At 25.0% G+C, this 25,923-nt stretch overlaps 1 protein-coding gene across 3 annotated transcripts in view; it reads right to left on the reverse strand.

Moving 5' to 3' along the window:
• Positions 1–21,977, reverse strand: part of LOC107170636 (ferlin family C2 domain-containing myoferlin misfire) — a 158,114-nt gene extending 136,137 nt beyond the window's left edge. For all 3 annotated transcript variants that reach the window (XM_089220312.1, XM_089220310.1, XM_089220311.1), the window contains exon 1: positions 21,840–21,977. In XM_089220312.1, the coding sequence (XP_089076438.1) occupies positions 21,840–21,918 (79 nt within the window). In that variant the 5' untranslated portion in view covers positions 21,919–21,977. The remainder of the gene's footprint in view (positions 1–21,839) is intronic.
• Positions 21,978–25,923: the final 3,946 nt, after the last annotated feature.

Consider the following 25,923-nt stretch of genomic DNA (forward strand, 5'->3'; position numbering starts at 1 on the left):
CATTACCTACTTAATGCAACCTATACTGTACAGCAGAGCGACATCCACGACTTACCCGCTTTTTTATAATTGATATTATATATTATATTATATAGTCTTGTTTGTTCTAATAAAAAAACGAAATAATACATATACCAAGTTAATCAATTTAAGTCAAAAGTACATGAGTGATTCCTTGCAGCTAGTCCAGCATATTAATAATAATTTTTAATATATTTAAAATGTGTTGGCTTTCAATAGTTGTTAAAAAAAACTTATACACTAAATAAACTCAACTTAAAATAATGAAATTTACGAACTGAAAGATAACTAAAAGATTTTGATTTTTTAAAGTTTTAAAAGTTTAAATTTGAACTTAAAATGTATAACATCTGTTCTGTAATAATAAAACAAATAGTCATTAAATAAATGTTTTCAAGTTTTCAACTCATTAATTTAAAATAAATCATTTTCTAAAATAAAATATATACAATATTTTAAAATGTACGTTTTGTTCCAAAGAAAATTAATTATTTTATTTTATCTTGTACCTATATTAAATCATTATATTTTAAAATAAACATTTAATTGTATAGTATCTTTTCGTAACTTGTTGAAAATTAATTAAATTATATTATTTACAATAAATTAATTATATGGTATATTAATAAACTTAAGGCTGGCTGTATGCAATAATGATATATTTTAAAACTATATATATATATATATATAACATTATAAACATTATAATAATATACCAATATAATTTATCCTTATACAGATAAAATACTATACTCGTATTTTATCACATAAGTGGTTTTTTTTTTTTTTAAATATAATTGAAGAATGTAGTAAAAAAAAAAAATGAAAAGATAACTACTTAGCGTGTGCCAAGTCAAACAAGTATCTACCTAAGTTTTAATTAGTAGCATATTATATACACCTATAAGTCTCAGCCTGCAGTTAAAATGTTAGCAAAAAATCTATAAACGAATAGGCAAGTGCTGCGATACCATTATTACTAACTGTTATTAATTATTTTACATGATTATAATTATTATACCGTAAGGCAAAAAAAAAACAAAAATAAATAAAAACTTCAATAAGGTAAAATGGTTCACTGAGGCCGCGGCGCCGTGACTTGTTAATAATTATAACATTGAAGCATCTTACGGCGATATTTTAAAATTGTCTACAAATAATATGAATATAGCATCTGGTGGACAGTGTACTGTATAGACGTGATAGAACACTAACATGCTATTGTATTCAGCGCAATCTACAAAAAGTACCAATTCATTCTGTTTTTGTGTGTAGGTTTTTGTAGTGACATAACAATGGGTTTCGCATCAAAATGTCTCTTTTAACAGTTCAAGGGGGGAGGATCATTCATACTCAGGGGAATTCGTAGGGTTTATTTTCTTGATTTTCTCGAACACGAATGACCTACTTTAACCATGTGATAGTTGTGATACAACTGTGTGAGCCTCTCAAACGAGTGGGTCACCACCTGGAACCCACTTTAATTAAACTAATGAAAGAAATAATGACAACAACATCAGCCACATATAAATTACTACGCTGTATGCATGGGTGCCATACACACAATATACAGTTCATAACCCTGTAGCTTAGTGACAAATTATAAAGTAAATACCTGCGAAATTAATTTATTTTGTAAATTAAACATTGAAAATTAATGAATCTATTACTATAATTTATTATACATAATTGAACTTTTCAATTTTTTAGATGAATCCGTTTTAAATTTGCTTGGCCGTTGTTATATTAAACTATCAAATCTATAATGTTAGAGAAAATACATATAATTTATAATATATTATTCGTATTATATACGATATATCGTATAGTTTTAAATAATAATTTGTACCTAACAACATAAAATAATATCAATTTACATTTTAAAGTTTTAGAATCATCAATTCATATTTTATATTTTTCATTTTTTTATTTATCATTATTTGTTTAATTATATGTTTAATTCAAAACAAAAACAATAATATTTTGAAAATGTATTTTCAACATTTTGTATTTAACATTGTTTATTTATGCTTGGTAAATAAATGGATCAATATAAAAGTATGATATTATATATTTAATTAGAAAGAAAGTAAATATTATGATTCTATAGACATTTTTGCATTTTTCTCTAATAAAAAAAAATAATAATGTCATTAGGGAATAAATGAAAACGAAAAATCAATAAACATATTTCCTATTATGGTTTTTTTGTGTAATATAAATTTTCTAAATTAAATTTTCGTTGGTTTTTGTACGTGACAAATTTTAGCTTTTTAAACTAAATTACTCGTAATGGTTAGTTTTGGTGCTAAATATTCATTACTTTCGTATTTCTCAATGATTATTGAATAATCGTTATCATGAATAATGTATGTCAACATTTCTAATAATTATATAAGATTATTATGTAAAAATAAATGGCGATTTTCAGCCAATGGCCTACAGTGCGAGGCTTATTTCTAATGAAAAAAATGATGATAATAATTATAAGTTATAAATACACATCTATATGTAAGGACTTTAAGTCAGAATATATAGTTACCTATTATTTCTTGTAGAAAAAAATGGAAAGCTTTTCGAAAGCTACTACACGTGATTATGCAATGAATGCTTTATGCTTAGTATACTTATAAGTACACACGATTCTATTATTTTTTAATGAAATTAAAATGTTTAATACCTATCAATTAATAATTAAATAAATTATATATCACTTTTTATAATGTGAATAGCAATCGTCAAAGTATATTGGATACAATATTTGAATTGAAAAAATAAAAATAGCTGCGATATTTATCCACTATAATTTATCTTATGGATAGCAATCATTTTGTAAAAAAAATTAACAATATAGTATCATCAACGTTAATATTATTGAGTTAACACAAAATCATATCTTATAACCGTAAAAACCATACAAATTCTAGAGTATTAAACTATTAAAGATAATTTATTTTTGAATAACTGATATTGTAACAACTTTAATAATCAGTGACAAACCTGATTGATCACAAAATAAGCTGAAAAGTCATGTTGATTTTATTATTGTTACACAAAGCACTGAAAAATACTGCACATGACATTTAAATGTAGAAAATAAATATTCTGGATGTTAATATTTAATTATTATAATAATATATAGTTCTTTTTAATTCATCTTTAGCTTTGGTGTTATCGGCTATTATATTTATACATTGTATTTAACATATTTATGGTTACAAATCAATTATTGTACATAAATTATTGCTTATAAATTTGATACTACACATCAAAGCTTCTACGAGTTAAATAATTAACTAAATAAAACGAAATATCTATAATATGCATAACCACATTACCTATTCGAGTCCGAACTGCACTATATTATATTTCTATATATTTTAAATTTCGCAGAAAAATGATGTCAACAGTGATAATTAGAAAATTATTTCTATTAAAATATACCATGTTTGGAAACAACTACTTTTAGAATCGTATCATTTTCACAAATATGAAACGAATACTTTTGTAACACTTTGTTTCGTTTTTTTTTTGCACACTATTGTACAAAAATGTTTTATATTCAATAATTCAATACTTTCTAGTTTCTTTGTCTTGTATGATACTATAAAATAATAATAATAGTATTTCAAGTATGAATTTATTATTTGATAATATATTATTATAATATTGAATATTAATAAAATATGAAGCCCTTATAAACTGATCGCAGCATTAAAGCTAAATTCAACAATTAGCCAAACTTCATTTTTCAAAGTATATCCTCATCAGAAGACTAACTGCAAATTTGGAATAAGTTCATGTTATATTTGTCAATAGTTTAATTTTTCGTGAAGTCCAATAGTCTATGTTACTGAAGGTCTCAAATTAATAAAAATAAATAAATTATTGTGACTTGGTGTGGTATGGTTGCTGCAATCATTCATGCAGCATTAGCCCTCTACCACAAGTTCCCGGGTAACCATTCACCTTATCGCACATAGATGATGTGTTCCAAACCAACAATAAAAAATTAAAAACCCTACAAAAATGACCACCAAATAGCCTATGTTACCGTGGGTCAATTAATAATAGTAATAAAAAAAAATTATTTAAATATCATCATTAAGTATACTTGTTTGAAATACCAATAACATTTTGATACAATATACTCACCTTATAACTATATTGAAGTACAATTGAATTAAAATTTAACTTCCAAATAAATTACGATTGAAGCTAAAAATGAAAAATATCTACATACTCATAAATGTTCAGCTATCAGAATAATATGTACAAAACGATAAATCCACTAAAGAACACGAAACAAATCCAGTAATATACACATTTTTGACTTAATTAGATCAACTGAAAAAGTTCTGAGAAAAATAGAATAAACTAGGTACTACTAGATAATACTATAGAGCTAATGAATTTTACGAAATTAAAAACAGTGTTCTTCATTTATTAAATCCAACCAAAAGCATCTGCAGTGTACAATATTATATTTTAGGTAACTTGAAATGCTTAACAAAACCTGCTGATCTAAGAAATTGAAAAACGGTGTCTGTTGTAGTTAATATTAATCGAATTTTTCAAATAACATAAAACAATACAGAAAAAAGCATCTAACAAGATTAAGACGTATAAATTATTAAATAATGGGTGATAAGTAAGTACCTAATTTCATAAATTATACAGCTTAGTTATTATTATTTAATGCTGTTTTAAATATTGAACGACCAAAAAACTATATATTTTTAATTTTAACTATGCATTTTAGTATTATAATTAAATTCTTAATTATTTGTTAATTGAATTTAAAAACTATAGTTTTTTTTTTTCAAAATATTCATCCACTATTAAATAAAATGTATATTATTTCTTATAGTTTTATGAAAATATTTTACATTTAATCCTCCATTCAGCATACATGACTATTTGAAATTAAAATCATAAAAAAAGAAAATTCTTCTTAATGTGCACTGCATTTTACCTTCTTTGAACAAAACAACTAATAACTTAAAGTGTAACCAGATTTATTTTGGGATTTTATGAAAAACGGTGATTTTTTAAATTTAACTATACATACATATATAGTAATTGTCTGAAAATCTTTGGTCATTTTTGCATTAATATTAACCATTTGATTATCTACATTTTTTAAATGAATATACTATAAAATTTCTTAATGCATTAAATCAATAAATTGTGTTGTTAACGTAAATTGAATTTATTGATTTCTAAAATACGTTAATCGACAACAAATGCATATAACTAACATGAACGTCACAAATTACTTCATTCTAACCTAGTGAATACCACAATAAGAAAATAGGTAGTAACATTAAGTTAAAATCGATATCATGTCCGACTTTACTTGCCTTGTTCGTTCAGTTGATTCTGCACAGCTTCATTTGTGACCATTTGACCGTAAATGACCTCGTAAACTCTATGTTAATTACTATACGAGTACAGTAGATAACGATAAACATATTTTGAGTTAACTAAATAAGTTAAAACTTTTGTCCTGAGAATATTCATCTAATTCAGCCTACAGTTATATTATCATTAAATTGATTTTAAAGTTTAAAATTTGGACATTAAAATTACAGAACTGACAAAAAAAGGCATATATAAAATAAATGCGAATTGACTGTTCAAAAATATTGTAATACTACCTAGAGTTATAGGCATAATATAGTAATGATAAAAAACTTAATGTCTATACTGACATTGAATAATATTTTGTAGAACGTTTCTATCTCGCAGTTCCAGACTTAGATTTGAATTTTTATGGACACTTGTTAGGGGATAGCCATGTAATAATATTAATTATAGAAAACAACAAACATAGTTCAATACCACACTCTCATTTACGGGATACCATATCATAGAAACCAAGAACATTCTCAATTACAAGTAGCTACTATACAACTAAATTTTACATAGCGATTATCAAATGTTATTAACTATAATATATTTGAAGCTTAGATAGATATATAAGATGATTGGAATCGTCAGAATCTTTAAAATAAATGTTAATAGAATTAAAATAATATTAGATATTTGAAAAATGTACGTTAACAGATCAACTATAATAATAATTGTTCCTTTAAGCTAGATATATTTATATATATGTATAATCAATAATATATAAAGATCCGAATCAAACCAATTTTTAGATATATTTCTAAGTAATCTTATTTAATCACCTACAAGTCTGACAGTTTTTTTAAACATAATCTTATATGAATTATTATCTAAGTAAAATAAAAAGTCTTAGATAATTGATGCATTTACAAGTATTTTGATTTAAAAACTTGGTATTAGCATTGATAAAGACAAACATTTGAATAAATACACTTAAATGTTTCAAATTATTACTTAATAATGCAGTCAAAATAATTTGTAACATCATATATTTATTAGTAGTTCAACATAAAGTGTAATAAGATAAATCTGATAATTTTAGGTTTTAACATATTTGTTGATTAAAAAAGAAGTTATAAAATATAAATGATGTTATAATGTTATTATTATTATATTATTAAGTGTAACCCTAAGTTGTTTAATAAGCTGGGGTGATATTTTCGAAAACACTTTAATATCTCAGCTGCAAATTTGCCAAAATCAAATTAATAATTGTTAGATTATTGATCAATAAAGAATTAATGTGCTGTATATATGGAACTAAAATATGTGCTTCCTGCTAAGAAAATATATTTAAAAATAACTGCTGTATTTATAAAAAGTCATAAATTATTACAATCTGGACATCTGGTAGAAAATTTTAGATAATTGATACCAAAATATTATATAACAAAGCACCGTCCTATATAAAAAAAAATCTTTCAATTAATTTATTCAAAACAATAATTCAGCAATTGCTATTGGAGTATCCTAACGAATTAATTATTTAATGATGTTACTGCATTCATTTAATTGTAATCAATGTATCCTAATAATTTAAATTTAAAAATTTAAGATCATCATATTATACTTTAATTAGATATCTACTTGTTGTTTTATGTAATTATAATTTTAATTCTTGTACCCTCACTGAGAGAACCATTGCAGTACTCATATGTACATGAAATAAAATTAAATAAATAAATAATATAAGATAACTGACTTATACGTATAACCTCTTAAAAAAACTTATTAAAAACACTTGAATTATTGAAAATGTTATTATAAATTATTATTGAAAGTTGAACTAACTAAAAATCACAAAGTATTTTTTGAAAATTACAAAACAATATAGTACCTATTTATTCAATAATTTCATCTTCTAACAAAGAATAAGTAGTACGGATATATATTTTCCATGTGTTTGAACAAATTATTACATAAACATGAAGTTTTGAAAAAAAATAGCTAAAAATTGAAAATTAAAAAATAGTTTTTTTTTGTAAAAGTATTTTCTTATTTCTGTCATTTTAAAAGTTTCCGCTTACTTAAATATTTTTAATACTTCTGAAAAGAAAAATACTTTTAAACAACCTGTGTTTAAATAAGTACTGTCTTATTTTTATATCCTTATTTAAGTTTATAATGATTATAATGTGATGAGAAACTAAAAAATTACCTACCTTCGAGGCTAAGGATAATATATTTTAATCATAATAACAAACTAGGTAACTAGAATTATAATATCAAATAAGTAAAACAAAACATAAATAGTAAACCATTATCAGACAATGACCTAAATGCAATTATCCTTTTAGGATTATCACAATAAAAGAATATAATAAATGAATAATTATGTACATATCATTACAATATTAAATTTCAAATAAAATATAATGTATAGATAATTATTATAATTTATACATATTTAAACTTAATGCCTTTAAAAAAAAAAAAAAAGAATACTGAAGAACTGATCTATTGAATAGATAAAAAGATAAATAGATATTATATACACTTATAATATTATGTCTAATTATAGAACCAAAAACATCAAAATCGGAAAAAATCTATAGGTAGGTATGTTTTTGGGCGGTGGTAAACTCTCCCGATTGTATGGTAAAGTCTCTCGATTTTTAAAACTAGTAAACTCTCCCGGTGGTAAACTCTCCCAGGTAAATATTATGTTTACCTGAAAGAAATGTGTAAACTCTCCCGGGTCAATATTATGTTTACCTGAAAGAAATGAGCAAACTCTCCCGAGTTATTTTAAATGTTATTGCTACTCTATGAATTGGCTACACTGCAGAGATTGTGATTATAATTTTTATTATGAATTTTATTACCGTATTTAATATGTATTTATCTTGTGTTAACCTGTATTTGTCATTTAAATATTTAATCACCGTTAGAGTATTTTTAATTTAAATATTTAAAACGATATCGACTATAATGGCTCAACCAATTCTAACTGTGTAAAACGAATAATACCCCATGCTCCCCAGCTGGCTTAGTAGTACTGAAGTAGACCCGGGAGAGTTTACATGTTCTCTTCGGGTAGTACTGAACTAGACCCGGGAGAGTTTAAATGTTCCCGTCAGGTAGTATTGGACTAAATCCGGGAGAGTTTACCATCGGGAGAGTTTACATGACATTAAAATCGGGAGAGTTTACAATCGCCCATGTTTTTAGGTTTAAAGTTATGCACGTTATAGTGGTTATAGCATAGTTTATAGAAGTACAATAATTCAATGTTTTTAAGGACCAATAAATCTACAACATTGAATTCCTAATATTGATTTTAAGAATGACAAAACAAAAAATAAATAAATATAAATTTCATAGTACGTACACTTATTTATTTATAAGCGTGAAAATATAAACATCAATTCAATGATTCAGCTGTGTTCTATACACAAACAATTCGAGCGGCATAACGTTATGATTTTACGGTCATGAGTATTTCGTCGTAACACGAGTTTTGTTCTACTAGAGTAAATTGTGTATCAGATCATCGAGATGTATATTATTATAGCATTTGGGATATTCACGTCAAGTTTTAAATTTTTATAATAACAAAAAAATATTTATTGTTTGAAGCAATAACTCACTATATACTATACTATACAATACTGTAGGCCGACTCAAAATTATATTTTGATTCTGTAAACATATAAGTTACAAAAGCACAAGCAAGACAGATCTTAATATAATATTATGAGGGCTTGGATGTTGTTGCATTTGCAATTTTTTTTCTATTGTTCGGATTCGTTGCTAAGTAAGTTATAAATTTATTTCAAACGAGTACCAATTAAAATATAAAAATTTAAAGTGCAACTTTTTGAAATTTTTTACCTTTTTTCAATTTTATTGCAATTTCGTTGATTGTTGTCATTTTCAATACAATTGTATACAGGGTGATTCTTTTATCAAACAACACTTATATGGTGTCTGTGTGTAAATACCACCTAACATACACCTATAACACACAAACACTACCCAAAACCACCCAACTTTGGGAGGCTATATCTTGTAAACGGATTAACGAAAAATGAAAATTTAAACGTGAAAATTCATTGAAAAATAGCCTTTTTAATTTATGAAATTTTAAGTATAGGTTGTCATTTGAAAATCAAAAGTTGATAATGGTTAACCTGATAAATATAAGGGTGAAAATATTTAAAAAATATATAGTTCTAGAACAAGATGGTTCTAAAATTTTGAAAAAAAAAAAATTTGAAAAAAGTCAATAGTTTTTGAAATAATGAGTGTTGTTTGATAAAAGAATCACCCTGTATATTTTTTTATGTTTTCACTTTTTTTTTAGATTATACAGTGCAATAATTTTTAAGGTAAGGTAAGGTTTTTTTAAAAAAACAAATCAAACATAGTTTATATAAAAAGTTATAAATTTTGATAAAACTATTTGTAGAGTTCTAAAAAAATTAGAAGACCACACAATTTACCAGATTTTTAATGACAACTAACGAGAATTTAAATTTGAATCTTTTTTTATTATCTACTCGTTTAAAACCTATTTAATAAAACTTTATAATATTACTTAATAAAATGACTTAATCCATTTCATAAAATAATTTGTTAATATATATTATTTTATTATTTGGTACAAAATATTTTTTTATTGCAATTTGTAAGTGCAATTTTGGGGTTTTTTCACAGCAATAATGCAATTAATTTTATAACATTTTTAGTGCAACAACATCCACATTATTTATACATATTATTAATATGTATCCAATGAGTGATTTAAAATTTATATTCCCATTTCAAATTGCATTCAATCTTCATACATAATGTTTACTTATGTATAAATGATTATTTTTTACGTTTCGCCGTTGCACGTTGATCGATTATTACTTATTATTAAGTATTATAACAACATTATTACATGTCGTAACTTATTATTTAAAAATTAACTTAAAATATATGCATTTAATCTTTTATTATTTTAATTGTTATTTTTAAAAAACAAATCTTTAGGCACTATGCTTAAATCGTAGTGATATTACATTTAATAATTAAAATACAAACAATAAACATTTAATATTAAAATATGTTATTCTTCTAATCATTGAATGATATGTATTCGATTTTATGTAGGATGAACGCAATTCGAACTCACGCATAGCCATCTAAAAAATGTGATAAAGTGAAGTGAGTAAGTAATTAAGTGGATGCTATGGTGAATATAATTACCCTGTACTTACGGTTTTATTTTTCTAAGTTTCTATCCTCATTAGATGTCTTTGTAAATAAACAGAAATGATTAAACCCAATATTTTAATCACAGTTTCACATTAATATAGGCAAAAACTAATAAATATATATTTTACAATTATTTGTATTTTATTGCTTTTGACATACGGCATTTTCTGAAAGTGTCATGTAGTTGTAATCAATCATCAAATTAGAAATATTGAATACTGATAAGTCTCGACAAGTAATTTTTCAAATCGCATAGTCATTTGTATTAAAATTGTCAAAAAATTAGGTACTCCGTACATCTGAGTGACAATGATGAAAACTTAACTGTTTCAATACACTTCCACTTTGCCTAATGATAATATATAAACGAATACTTAAAATAAATATTACGAAAATTTAAAAAATATAAAAAATCGATTTGAAATGTAGATTGTAATATATCATTATTTTATGAATTTTTTTTTTTAAACTATTTCTTTTCAATTAGAATTATCTTATAGCGTTGAAGAAAAAGGTTTTTCTTGGAAATTAGATAGATCCAAACTCAACTTTTAAGACGTAAAATGTAATAATATAATATACCTAGTTCAAAAGTTCAAAATAAAAATTAAATACACGTAGGTTTCATGCTTAATGACTTTTAAATAATTGAAGGAACCTTCTATTTTATTTATTTTGATTTAAGTTAATTGTATACTAGCCACGCACACCATAAATATTAATTATAGGTAAAGCATTTTAAAGAATGTATTTAGTATTGATGAACAAAAGTTTTGTGAATAGATATAATAATAATATGCTTTAATGAAAAGATAATTATATTTGTTTTTGATATGGTATAAGTTATATTAAATTTTTTTAAATTTAATGGTATTAATGATGTCTACCTAATGAATATTTATATAAATACTAATATATATATATATATATAATATATAACTGACTATTCCACCATTGGCTATAAAACATAATTCTGACTAGAACTATTGATGTATGCATCAATTCACTTTAAAGTATTTTTTCCATGCAAATGTAAACTTGTTGTTTCAAATTGTTATGAAAATATAAACATTAATATGGTGTTTACAAGTATTGTACGGGTGTGCATTAAAATGAATGTTTTAAAATCGAGTGTGTCATAGTTTTAATATTATGAATTAATTGGTGTATATATAATATTTATTTTTTTTTTATTACAGTTCATTTATATACACTATGTATGTATGGTATAATATAATTAAATTAGGGCATAAAGGTGGTAAGAGCTAAGTATTTTTCAATATGCACTACGTTTAAAGCAGACCAAGTTAAAATTGTAATTCTTAATAATGATGAGTTTAAAAACTAAAATTTAAGATCTAAATTTTATCAACTTAAGAAAAAGGAATGTATGTTTTTCTTTTATAGATACTTTCTATTTTAAAAGATTTATGAAGAATAAAAAATAGTGAGATAGCCAATTGTTTTCCATTTTAACAAAACGTTTTGATATTATTGACAACGTATAATTATTTTTGTCTAGGTTAATTGTTATGACAAAAATAGTATGTAATATTTTTAAATAAATACCAAATTTGATCTATGTGTATACATCTAATTTATTAAATTATCATTTTTTTTTTTACTTTTAAATACATAAATATATTTTTTAGTGTTAATAAAAAAAAAAATGTTTTCATTGTACATACGTATACCCTCGACAACATAGGCCTTGGGCTTAAAGCTTAATTAAAAATTATTATGCAAATCTTTAAGACTCTTTTTAAGCATGTTTAATACATTTTAATTTCTGTAACAGGAATTTAACAATAAATTAGGTTCTGAAAAGTTACTTTTTGTTCGTTTTTTTTTCCTACGTGTGGGTATTTTTGATTGTTATGATTCAGTGCATTGTATTGTAAGTACTTTTTGGCTTTCAACGATTTTTCATGTTTCTAATTTATCTATAATATGCAGAATAGAGACATAGATATGCTATACGCTATTGTATTACATAACTGTAATTTATATATTTTTTTAAATATATTAAATTTTTTTGATTGATAACATGCTAAATAAATATTGAAAGTTTAAACCTTGACATTTTATACACTTAAATTTACATCATTTTTAGGACACTTAATGTGACGTTTAATACATAGGTATTATGGATATTTGGGTACTCAGCATAATTTAAGTTCAGAATATAATTTCCTTGATGAGTGATTTATGATTTATTTTAAATTAAAATACTAACATACACTTGAAATTTATTTTTACCCTACTCATCACTCATTTGTAATGATATTGAAAGTAAAGATTTTCGTAAATATGCGTTAAACATTTTTGATTAAAAATAAAAATATTAACACTTATTAGGTACTTTCTAAAATGAAATAAAAATATAATAATTTTTCTTTTTTTTTACCACATTGATACTATTTAAATTCTAATACATTTCCATAAAATTATTATGTTAAAATAGTTACAATATTTCATGTTTTTTTTTTTAATTTTAGATTCTGAGCGGAGCGATGAATGTATTGATTTTACCATGATGTGTGTTTTTTTTTGTGTGTCTGTCATCACGTTTTGGGGCAGTAAAAAATTTTCAATTTTTGACTTCAGTACTTTGTTTGATTAGAAAGTGAATCTAGTTGGTACTTTGAGGGGTCAAAAATAAAAAATTCCTAATACTTTTCTAAATAATCGAGAAAAACAAACTAAAAATTAAGGGAAAAACGGGAAATTTAATGCACACTCATTTTTCGACTAGACAGATTTAAGTTTTTGATGTAACTTTAAAACAAATGACCACAGATACATGAAATTTTCACCGAATGTTTGTATAAGTATATTCTATCCACCATGCAATTTTCAAAAATTTTCGACTGAAGTTGAACTATTCATAGGCATTTGAAATTTTCGATCATTATTAGTTTTTTTAAAATTAATATCGATAGGTATTGAACATTTAATACAAGGCTCTTAACATATTATTTTTAGTATAGCAGTTGAAAAATAAAAGAAATTCATAGTCACAATTTTTTTTTATAAGCATTCAAAGTTTGAATTTCGACAAAATACGTAAAAATCACGAAAATTCACAAATTATTTTAAGCTAGAAATTCATAAAAAGTTTTCTTTTAAATCTAAGATTTAAAAATTTAATACAAGATTCCTTAAACATTTTTCAATCTTTATCACAAATTAAAAGTTCACCGGAAATTCAAATTAAATTTTTATGAGCATTTGAAATTTAAATTTTTACAACATTGGATTTTCACTGGATTCCACATTTAGCGATTTTCTTATTTTGGCGTAACTCTAAAAGTCTAAAACAAATGACCGCAGATATTTGAAATTTTCACTGAATGTTTATATAGGCCTTTTTTATATTTGACAAAATTTTCAAAATATTTATATTTGTTTTGAGCTGTTTACTGACATTTTAATTTTTCAACTTTTTTAGTTTTTTTTTTTCTATAAATATCGATAAAAATTTATTTGTTCGGTAGAAAAGCTTGAAAATTTAATACAAGGCTTCTAACACATTTTAACTATAGCAGTTGAAAAATAAAATAAATTCATAGTCACAATTTTTTTTACAAGCATTCAAAGTTTGAATTTTGACAACATACGTACAAATCACGACAATTCATAAAAAATGTTCCTTTTATATCTAAAATTTGAAAATTTAATACAAGGCTCCTAACATATTTTTACAATAGAAGTTGAAAAATAAAAGAAATAAATAGTCACAATTTTTTTTTATAAGCATTCAAAGTTTGAATTTTTACAACACATTATGTAAAAATCACGAAAATTCGTAAATTATTTTATGCTAGAAATTCATAAAAAATTTTCCTTTTATATCTAAGATTTGAAAATTTAATACAAGGCTCATTATATATTTTTACAATAGCAATTGAAAAATAAAAGAAATACATAGTCACAATTTTTTTTTACAAGCATTCAAAGTTTGAATTTTGACAACATACGTACAAATCACGACAATTCATAAAAAATGTTCCTTTTATATCTAAAATTTTAAAATTTAATATAAGACTCCTAACATATTTTTACAATTGCAGGTGAAAAATAAAATAAAAATATAGTCACAATTTTTATTTACAAGCATTCAAATTTTGAATTTTGACAACATACGTAATAATCATGAAAGTCACGAAAATTCGCAAATTATTTTAAACTAGAAATTCATAAAATTTTTTTTTTTAAATCTAAGATTCGAAAATTTTTAATAATCTATAATTTATCCTAGACAGATAAACCGTCTTCGCTCAGAATCGTTTTTCGTATAAAATGATATAATATCATTGGATTAAAATTTAATTCCATACATTACAGTAACCCACTTGTAACCTACTGTACTGCAGAGCGACATCCACGACTTACCCGCCTTCTTTTCTGTTATATACAACAGGTGTTTTAATTTTTACACATTCTGTCTAGTTATGATCGATCCAACCAAACTTTTTTTTTTCTTTTAACTTGAAAACTTTGAAAAACAAGATTTGAACGATATCGTAGTACTGCACTCAAATTCTCTTAAAATGATGGCCATACTTAAAAAATAACTAATAAGTCATATGTGACAATATGATTAAAAAATAAATTAAATTTTTAGGTTCACCATGAGTTTATATATTACTTATATTATATAAAAGCAATTGGAAAAATATTAAAAATACATGGGCATGTTTTTTTTTTTTTTTTATGATAATTTAAAGTTCAAATATACAAATTATATTATTTAATTAAAATATCCTAGGCTGACAAGCCATCTCCACTAAAAATCGTTTTTCGTATACAATTATATTACATCGTTGAATTCAAATTTAATGTTCATAACGGTGACCTACTTTTAACCTATTGTACAGCAGTAAAATATCCACTTACCGTTTTTTTTTTTTTTTTTTAATGGAAAAAAAAATAAAAAGTTTAACTAGGTACGAATTAAATAATAATTAAAAATGTACAATACATTAGTTAAGTTATTTAACTTTAAGTAAGTTTTATGGAAACAATTTCATTGAAAATTTGAATCATAGAAGCAATTCGTATGTAATATCTAATGTAGATAGACAGATAAAACATTTTTAAATATACTTTAAGTTTAATTTGTTGTTGTGAACACAATATATTCTGCAGAAGACAATATTATATTAAAAAGTTATTAAATTAAAAATAATTTTAATGAATTTTAAACTGTTTAAATGATTTAAACTTTTTTACATAATATTAATATTTAATACATAATTTTTATTACCGATATTAACAGGGCTACGATGACCAAATGTGGTAGCACATAAAACATATCTTATATTAGAACTATTTTTAGACCTAGTATTGTAATAATGATTAAGCTTTATAAATTCAAAATCATGGTAGTATATTTAATACAAAATATTTTTATGTAAATAGAATTAAGATTATCGATAGTAAAATCAGAATAAAGTAATCTAACCGGGTATAGGCTAGGTTTCTCTAAAATTATCCTGAACAAGTTATTAATTGTAATATTAAGATAATAAAGATGTTGTTTATAAGCACACCTTCAAACACAAATTCCATAAGAATTACAGATTGGGCATGTACGAAATAAGTTATTCTAATATTTTTTAAGTTCAAAATCTTTTATAATATTTTGAATTCATAAAATAACTTTCAAATTAAGTCCGAGACATGGTATATAATAATGGTATGATCATTCTATTTAAAGTTATGATCAAAAATGATGTCTAAGTATTTTAATTTTGAGATCTTTTTAATAGTATAGCAATCACAAATTTCTAAATAAATAATTTATTTAAAATTATGAACGATAATATTTCATAATTGAATTTTGGATTTGTTTAAACTAAAATACATTTATTTAGATTTTTTTTATATTAAGTTCGAGAAAATTATTGTAATTTGATAGTTTTGATATCATTAGTAAAACGATTCGTTAAGTTATATAATCCATCAATATTTTTATGCTCGATTAATACTAATGTATCATCAGCAAAATATACGAGATTTCTTGAAAATTTAAGATTAACTAATAATATAATACAATGTCTTTACAACAAACGAACCACATACAAACAATAATAACTAAATACAAACTTTAATACAAACAATATGAAACTTCATTTTTTAAGTCACATAATATAATAAATACATTTTAACAAAATGCTGTATTCTCCTTAGTCCTATATACCAAGGATACTTATACTGAATGTGACATCCATGCCATGAAGATATTTACAAAAACCAAACTGTTAAACTATAGAGTATTTTATTATTTCTTTAGAAATTGGAATTTAATTAATTAATTTTCAGCAATACAAATATTAATTTTATTAAATGCATCAATAATATTTTTATTTGATTCATGTAAGACTAGGTATTCCAAAGTATATCCACTCAATAAAAAAGTCATCTAAAAATGTAATAATGTTCTAAAATTGTATGTAATAATATACCATATAATCGATTCTCTACGGTTCCGTTGCAAGAGTTCTTATTTTCTTAGAAAAAAATAAAAATAAAACTGATAGAATTTTAGATTTGTGATTTTTATCAACCTGAACAATAATAATAATAATAAAAAAAAAAAACAATACATTTTTAACTTATTACTTGACAATTTAGTATAAACTTTAATACAATTACACAATGTTTCAACTTTTCAAGTATGTTATTTATATGTTTTAGGATTTAATAAATAATGACAAAACTCATGAATTCTTTTTTTTTAATAAGAAATTTACAATCTGTTCTTAACTAGAACAATAAGCAAATGTGCATATGGTATTTACATATGATTTTTTTGAGGGAAGAAACCACCCATTGGTGACACTACCTATTTTGTATTCTTAAATTTTTAAGTAAAGCTAATTTGAATTTTGAGACAGAAGGTCCCGACACCATCTTTGCTTAAGCCGTCTGGGTGGATTACTTGGAATGGACAAGGTAGATAGCTTTTTAATAAGAGGATAAGGATGAAGAAGTAGTTTGATGTGAAATCTTTTGTAGTAGCATTTTTCTTCGTCAAGTACTGTTGTTATTCTTAGATCATTATGGAGTGTAACATTGGATAGTGGATACAAAGGTAGGGGCATTTGTGATTTTTCTTAGGGCAATGTTTTCAAAAGCTTGAATTTTTTGTAAATTTGATTTTTTTGCACTACCCCAGAGCTGGAGCTCGTAGGTCCAGATGGGTTTTAGAAGAGCTTTATATATTATTAATTCTCGTGAATTCTAAAGAATAAGTATGATCATTTACTTACATTGCACTATCCACAACCAAGATCCTTAAAGTTGTTAAGTATTATATTTTTTCGGAAGACAAACATTAGTTATAATCTTTTTAGTACCATGAAAATAATATTAAAAAGAGATATATAGTAACTTCATATTTTCAACTCACCTCATTATTTCATCTAATAAAGGAATCATTTGAATACAAATAATACAATAAATCTAAATGTTAAATGTTGGTATGTATTGTATACATATATACGACATTATTATTTAGAGCTATTATTTTAATATTATTATTAAAAGTAGATTATTTTGCTGTATAGAATTCACATTTTATTTATTTATCCAAATATATTGTTTTATGAAACGATATTATATACAATTACAATAGGTCATACTAAAAATAGCTAAATAATAAATAATTAGAGATTTTAATTTTAATTTTTAACTTTATTAATTTTAAATGTATTATTGAACAATGGCTATAATACCAATTCGTAGCATTTATAATGACTATGCATAACTACCGAATATTAATTAATTAAAATATTTCAAAACTTAAGTATTAAATAACTTTTTCATAAATATAAATGCATTATTAATTTATTCTTTTAAAATAATTAAAGTTATATTTATCCATATTATATTATATCATAATATATTGTCTATACTTTAATAATGTTCAAGAAACTACTTTTAAGAACACGTCTTACCAGCTAATGTACGTTCAGTAGTTCTATTTAGCTTCGTCAGATTTAATGAAATTGAATTTACAATTATCAAACATAAATTTTATATAATTATCTTATATTTGTTAGAAGCAGGGAATTCAAAGTTAAAATAACGTTATTATTATAATTTGTACAAGAAAAATGATTTAAATTGTTAAACGTTTTTAAAACTGAAAAGATAAACGAAAAAATTAAATACTTCAAAACATAACCTAAAATGAAATACCTATATAGATCGCGATTATAATTTTTTTTTTAAATGTTGGTATAAAATATTTTTACTATGAACCTAATAGATAGAGAGATACATTAAAAGACTTGGTTGGCTTGACTGAAGAAACTATTCAATAATAGAACCTACTTCATGGCATAGGTAGTAGTGGTTAGTTGACTAATCGATTAATAAGTCACGGCACCGTCTGCACTTTAAACGTTGGCAAGGGTCATCTGGAATTGTTCGGAAGAAAGGTTTTGGATGAGGGAATTTCGGTGATTTAATAGCTTAAGATTAAAACGTTTGTATAGAATTTTAGCAACGTTTTTTACCATTGGAATCAGTAGGTCTCTATGGGGAGTATCATTCCATACATAAAAAGAAGCTTTAGTTATCTACCCGAGGCATTTTGATTATTATTATTATTATTATTATTATTATTGTTAAAAGTTTATTATTTTATACTTTGTTAAATCTCTAAAACTTCCCTAACATGATGAAAAATCTTACGCGAGTATTAAGTGAAAAAGGCAAAATGTTATTAGATTTGAATAATTACACTTTTATTGAGATCAAATAACACGAAGTGGTGTTAAATGAACATTTAAATTAAAGTGCAATTATCAACAACTTGAATATAATCCGTCAATTGTGTATTTGATTTTTTATCAAAATATTCAAGTAGCTTCCAAATTCGTTTGGCCATTCATTTAAATGAAGGTATACAAATTTCGTCTCACCAAGTATGGCGAAAAAAATACGAGATTTAATATTGAAGCATGACTAATATGGATCCTAATTCAGAAAATGTACAATAGTTTAACTTAGCCATCGGTTTTCCAATACTAAACATCTTGTAAAGTAGACAGTTATTTTATTGAAGACCCGATTTCAAATCAGTCTTCATCAGAAAAAAAAGTTTACTAACCATTCGGTTGTCAGATATATTTTCTCAAGTTCGACTTTCCCGATTTATTTGTGTTATGAATTCATAAAGACTACCGATGTATGTTAGTATGTAAGATATTTTGTCACTTTGAATAAACTTAAGCAGCAGTTCACATTCGAATATTTTCATTATTATAAATGTCCCTAAAGAAGTTCAAACAAGTACTATGAATAGTGTGCAGAAAAAATATATATGTCCAATCACAAAAAATAAATCTAATATTTTTATAAATAAATATGAAATATAAATACATGTATCTTTAAATTAGATTTTGTAAAATCTATAAATAATTACGAATCACAAAAGCAATTTACAAATTAAACATTTTATTATTATTCATTTTATTTTTTTTCGTCGATTTTGTAATATCTTAAAATATGTTAAACTCATAATTTGCTTGAAAATTATAATATCGTAAAAAACCAACGTATAAACACATATTATTTTCCTATATCAAAGTTTAATTATAGATTTTTAATATTTAATTTATAAGATTGAATATGCTGAACGCAAATTTCTCATAATGCGTATCTTGTAGGATTATAAGATGGAAACAACATACAAATAAGAGTTCATCTAAAATTCACTCAATGTGAAAAATTTCTACCAGTGAAATATTTTATTAAAACATAGCTAAGTTCATTATACATATTGTATATTTGTAAAGCATAGATTGAAAACAGATGCTTATTATAAAAACATAGACAGTATTTTTAAATATAAATAATATGTATTTAATTTTTAAATCTATTAAGTTTTATTTCAAATCATTATGTTTTTCCCAGAATTAAAAAATAACCTAACTTTGAATAACAGAATTATAATACAATAAGCTACTGGCAGTAAAGTCCCTCTTCGTATTTGGGAAACTGGGCAGTTTTATCGTTTAACGCAATGATTCCTTAATAGCTTTTTTTTTATATAGTGGCCATATTTAAAATATTGTGGTAGGCTAAAAATCCTCCATCCAGCAATGATGAAATATTATTATGGTGACGCATCAATCGTGTTTACCTATACTTACTAATACCACACAAGATACCCCCATGGTTTCTCTTTTCCGGTTTTCTATTTTTAATAACTCATTCAGAAATCACGGGAAAGGAGATCAATCTACTACTAGTGATTGATTTGGGGTTGGGGCGTGGGGGAGTCCCCCCTTCTCTTTAAATTTTTTTAGCGTACCCTTTCTATTTATTTGAAACGGAACGCAACATTTACTGCAATAGAGAATTTGTAAATCATCAGTTTTTCTGATGCAAAATATACCTATAGGCTATAACCTATAGCCATAATATTTGTACATTTGAATCGAAAATGAAAAAAAAAATTGATTGTTAAATTGCTAATTCATTGTATTATGTCCACATAAATATAAGCATATATTTGTGATTATACCATAGATACATTTTATGAATTAAATCTTTATAAATCGTAAATCGTAATCTAAATAATTATATTGTCATTGGAATATTGGTTGATGTGATAACTCGTCGTATCTCCAATTACCAAAGTATATTTATTAATACCATGGTTCGTGGGTTTGTGAAAACAACGTTCATAGATACTACTATAATAGAAGATAATATAATTTTTTATAGAATTATTAATTGATAATTTAACATTTAATATCTTTAAAAAATAATTAATAAACAAGTGTTTTTTTTCTTTTAAAATATGTTTGTAAAATGCATTTATTATTTTGGGATTATGAGTGGCTGAAGCTGGATGTGGGGGCTTTGCCCCCTCCCCACGGTAATGTGGCGGTTAATTTTGTGTGGAACGCTTGTTCATCAAACATCCGCTGAGTCCCCCTTCTATTTTTTTTCCAAATCAAGCACTGTCTACTACTGTATATAATATAGGTACATTATACAATACATAAACATGACGTCTTAACAGATGATTATGATAATAACGATAATGCATTGTAAAATATTCGCACACTAAAACTGTAATTCATGCGGTAAATTGTAATTATTATTATTAATATTTTTTCAAATATATAAAACGTTTCCGTGATAAGAGACGTGTTGATCATTATCCTACAGCTTACCTCTGAACTCTAATTTGAACAGTCTCTCACCGCTGTACTTGGGCACCTTGCAGCAGTTGATCTTCACCACCAAGCGCATGGTGACGCACAAAATCCGAAACACACGAACAGCGGGGCCGCGCTTCGACAACTGGAGCGGTTCGGCCAGCCGCGACGTCAACAGAAGCAGCAGCGGCGGCGGCGGCGGCGAAGACGACGACGACAACGGGACCGGCGCGTTTTCCGCGCAACAAGCACCCCGCCCCGAAGATATACTTGTTGATTCGGTCAGCGCATTTTCTGCACCTGTTCGCGCAGTGTGTCGCACTCTCTCGGTCGGTCGAACAGATAAATTTCCTCGTAACCTATATAAATATATACATTGAATTCAACAAATTGAATCACAGATAGATCATACACAAAGCGTTTAATTTTTAGTGATTTAAAGAAACCATCACGTAACATACCGCACGCAAAAACCACAAACAATAACAGTATAAATGTAAAATATTTATATAACGTTGCATCATAGTATTATGACATAGTTCACGAAATTGATCTTGTGTATATTTATCAATATAAATAAAAATGTTTATGGTATAAACATTTTTATTTTTGGTTCACGAATACGCTCCGTACACTTCGATGATTTCGTAAATAATTATTGGTCACTATGAACATTACTTTTGACTTACATGCGAGGTTGTTATCATGATTTTCCAATGCATAAAAAAAAATGTTGCCACTGATCGTTTACAGGTAGGTAGTCGCCATCTGAAATTGCCAACGTGGACGACTTTGGCAGAATACTGGTGCACGTTAAATAAATTAAGCAGCAATCGACCTTTTAGGAAAAGGATAATCACAACATGCACCAGTGATTATATTGAGTATAATATATTTGAGACTAGTCAGAAACACTATCAAATTTCAATAAAGACTTGCTACACATTATAAATTTAATTGTAATTTTTATAACTCAAAAGTACCTAATCGATTTGTATTCGATCAAACAATATAAATTGTAATAAATATATATATATTATTTATGCTAGTGTTATTTGTGGATGAACTAATATCAGGGACGAACGCGGGGGGGTTTAAACCCCCTCCGAAATAGCAGGTACAAAAAATAAATTATCTGACCTGTATTACTAATAAAATTTCAAAAAAATTATTAGTTATTAAAAAGTTTCCCTTCTCCTGTGGTTTGTAAACTATAAATGTATACAGTAAAATTACCATTAAAATGTATGATAAATATAATATGTTATAACTTATTAATAACTGATCGATATCGGTGGCTGTCAATTTGATGATGTACGTAATGTAGACAGACGACGAGTGTAATTACCGTCTACGGGAAAAGTGTAATACAGTATGAATAATATGATATTTATGAATACCTACTTTAAATTTTTTCAACCCCCCCCCCCTCCCGAATTTTTGCTGCGTTCACCCCTGACTAATATAGTCATATACTCATATAATAAGACCCCAATCTCAGAAGTGATAAAGTACTCATAGGGTAGCGCACTATTGGGTTAGGTCGGTTTGGATTGAAGTATGAATTAATGTATGAATTGCCAAGTCAACTGCGTTTACAATTTTCGTGTCAAAAATATAAATTCGTGATCAACTTTATTGGTAACAACTAGCTGATAGTGTTTTGACATGACAATTCGTTTAAAATTAGGATACATTTGCAATGTTTTAAAACTCTATACCTAACTTATAAGTATTACTTCTGAAAATGTTCAATCTCTCTGAAAATTGATGGAAATGATCACAATGTCTTATCGTTCCTAACTCTTCCATTTGAGATCAATAACACCTGTACCATTCATGAAAATGCAAGAAGTTCATTCATTGGAAAAAGTATAACTACTAGATAATGACCATAAGTAAAAATAATGGTATAAAAAAGCACTAACACATATGTACATTTTATGTATTTTTAGCGTTATTTATCAGAATTCGAAGATCTGATACGTTAAATACCGGCCTAACTGTGGTTTAGTTAGATCTATCTAAGAATAAAGAAATATACACCACTTATTTTTACCCCATCGTCTTGATCTGATATTGATTTAATTGAACGTGAAAACCGATTTCTTGACCTTGCAGCCTTAAAGTTAAATATCATTATTGATCACCACGATTTTACACTAATCAAATCTCGTATAAACATTCTAACTCGAGTATCTAAATGTGAATTAATTAATATTTCAAAATAGTTTTAATTAACTAATATTCATATTGATCCTACTTATCTATTAAATTATATTTTCAAAATTCTTAATTAAAATTATCGTTATATTACCATTTATATATAAGATAACACAGCAAAAAATATTTTAAACAATATCCGATTCCAAGGTTTTTGTTTTGCGTATCGACATCATCCAATTTTCCCGTCTCCACGTCCGGACCAAGTATAAAAGTGTTATTTTTTTATGTATCACGCCTCTTAAAATATAAATTAAACTCATCTTTTTCATTTCTCTTCAAATGTTATTTTTAGTTTCATGAATTTAATTTAAATTTTAATTGAATCTTAGGCTTCAGGTTTCGTCACTAAATGTTTAGTTTTAAAACATCACGTATAATTTATTGAAGCACAGCGAGCAAAACAGTAAAACTTCCTTAACAGCTATTTAATGGGAATAATGGTAAATTCTTCTATTTTTATTTTTTTCAGATATGTCTTGTTTGATTTTTATACAATTTTTAACACCTACGACAGATCTAATTAATCTTTGGATTGTAGCGGAGTCTATTTCTGCAATTATATCTTTAATTTAACATACATAAGATATAAAGGATATAACGATATTTGATAAGACTATGGCCAGAAACTTAATTGATAACAAATTAAAAAAATACCCTTAAATAATATTATTTTACATTACAGGACAATACTGAGTGTAATAACACTTTTAAATTTAATAAATTAATTTGTTGATAATGATCATCGTAGTTATGCTTATAAAATTATAGTAGTAACTTGAAAATGGACTAATAAACAATCATTGAATAAAAATCATCAAAATATAAAAATAATATAAAATATTTACTATTCAAATAATAATTTAAGTATGGTAATTAATTACTATATCTTAAATATAACTAACCTAAATTCGCCCGGGTCTATATTTTATATCGTATTACATTTTGCATCTATTGAAATATATAATAAATAAATAATTACAACAATTATTATTTTGATTTTCACATCTAAATCTGAACATATTTTTATGTAATTATATACAAAACCTTGAGTCAAATTTAATGAATAACTAAAATAGCCAACGTGATTTTATTTAAGATTGGTAAATAGTATTCACTTTCATAGGCTTAGCGAAGGTGGGTAGGGACTAGGGGCCCCTGCACATCAAATTGAATTAAAACAATTTTTTTATTTTAAAAATTAAATAGTTAAGTCTTAGATTAAAATCAAAATATTAAATAAGATATACATATGAACATGAAGTCTAAAAATAGTTTAGTGGGATATTGTTTTCTATTTTCTACCTATGGGTAGATTATTTGAATTACAAGTTTAACGCTAATCGCTTTGTACTTTATACATAAATATAAGCTTTTAATCAAACTGACAGTGATAATTTTGATATTAAAGAATTTTATACCAATCACTTTTTCATAATGCATACTTGTTATAATATAGTTCAACAGTGCATACCGTTCTGTGTTAGCATAAATAAAATAAACCCTAACGAATAACGTTTTAATTGAATATTATATTATATCTACATAAGAATGTTTTTTAGTGTTAAGTGCATATCTTATATTATAATAATAAATAATACAAGTATAATGGAGTCTTTTACATAGTATATATGATTAATCATAATAATAAAAGCATAACATAAAACTATTGTTCTTAAAAAATTTACCTGTATCTGTTTATCAGTTATAGGTCATTTTTAGTTAAGGTAAAACACGAATCGGGCAAAAATCAAAATTATTTTATTTCAACTGTTTTTGTTAACCATGCACCGTTTAACTGAACAGGCAATCATGTACGGTTAAAATTATTATAATTAACGTGTGTATGATGTGTTGGCGGTTTTTGAGTTGATTA

The sequence above is a fragment of the Diuraphis noxia genome, unplaced genomic scaffold (genome assembly GCF_037042655.1).
Source record: "Diuraphis noxia isolate RWA-SAM2 unplaced genomic scaffold, SU_Dnox_SAM2 contig0002, whole genome shotgun sequence".
Classification (NCBI taxonomy): domain Eukaryota; kingdom Metazoa; phylum Arthropoda; class Insecta; order Hemiptera; family Aphididae; genus Diuraphis; species Diuraphis noxia.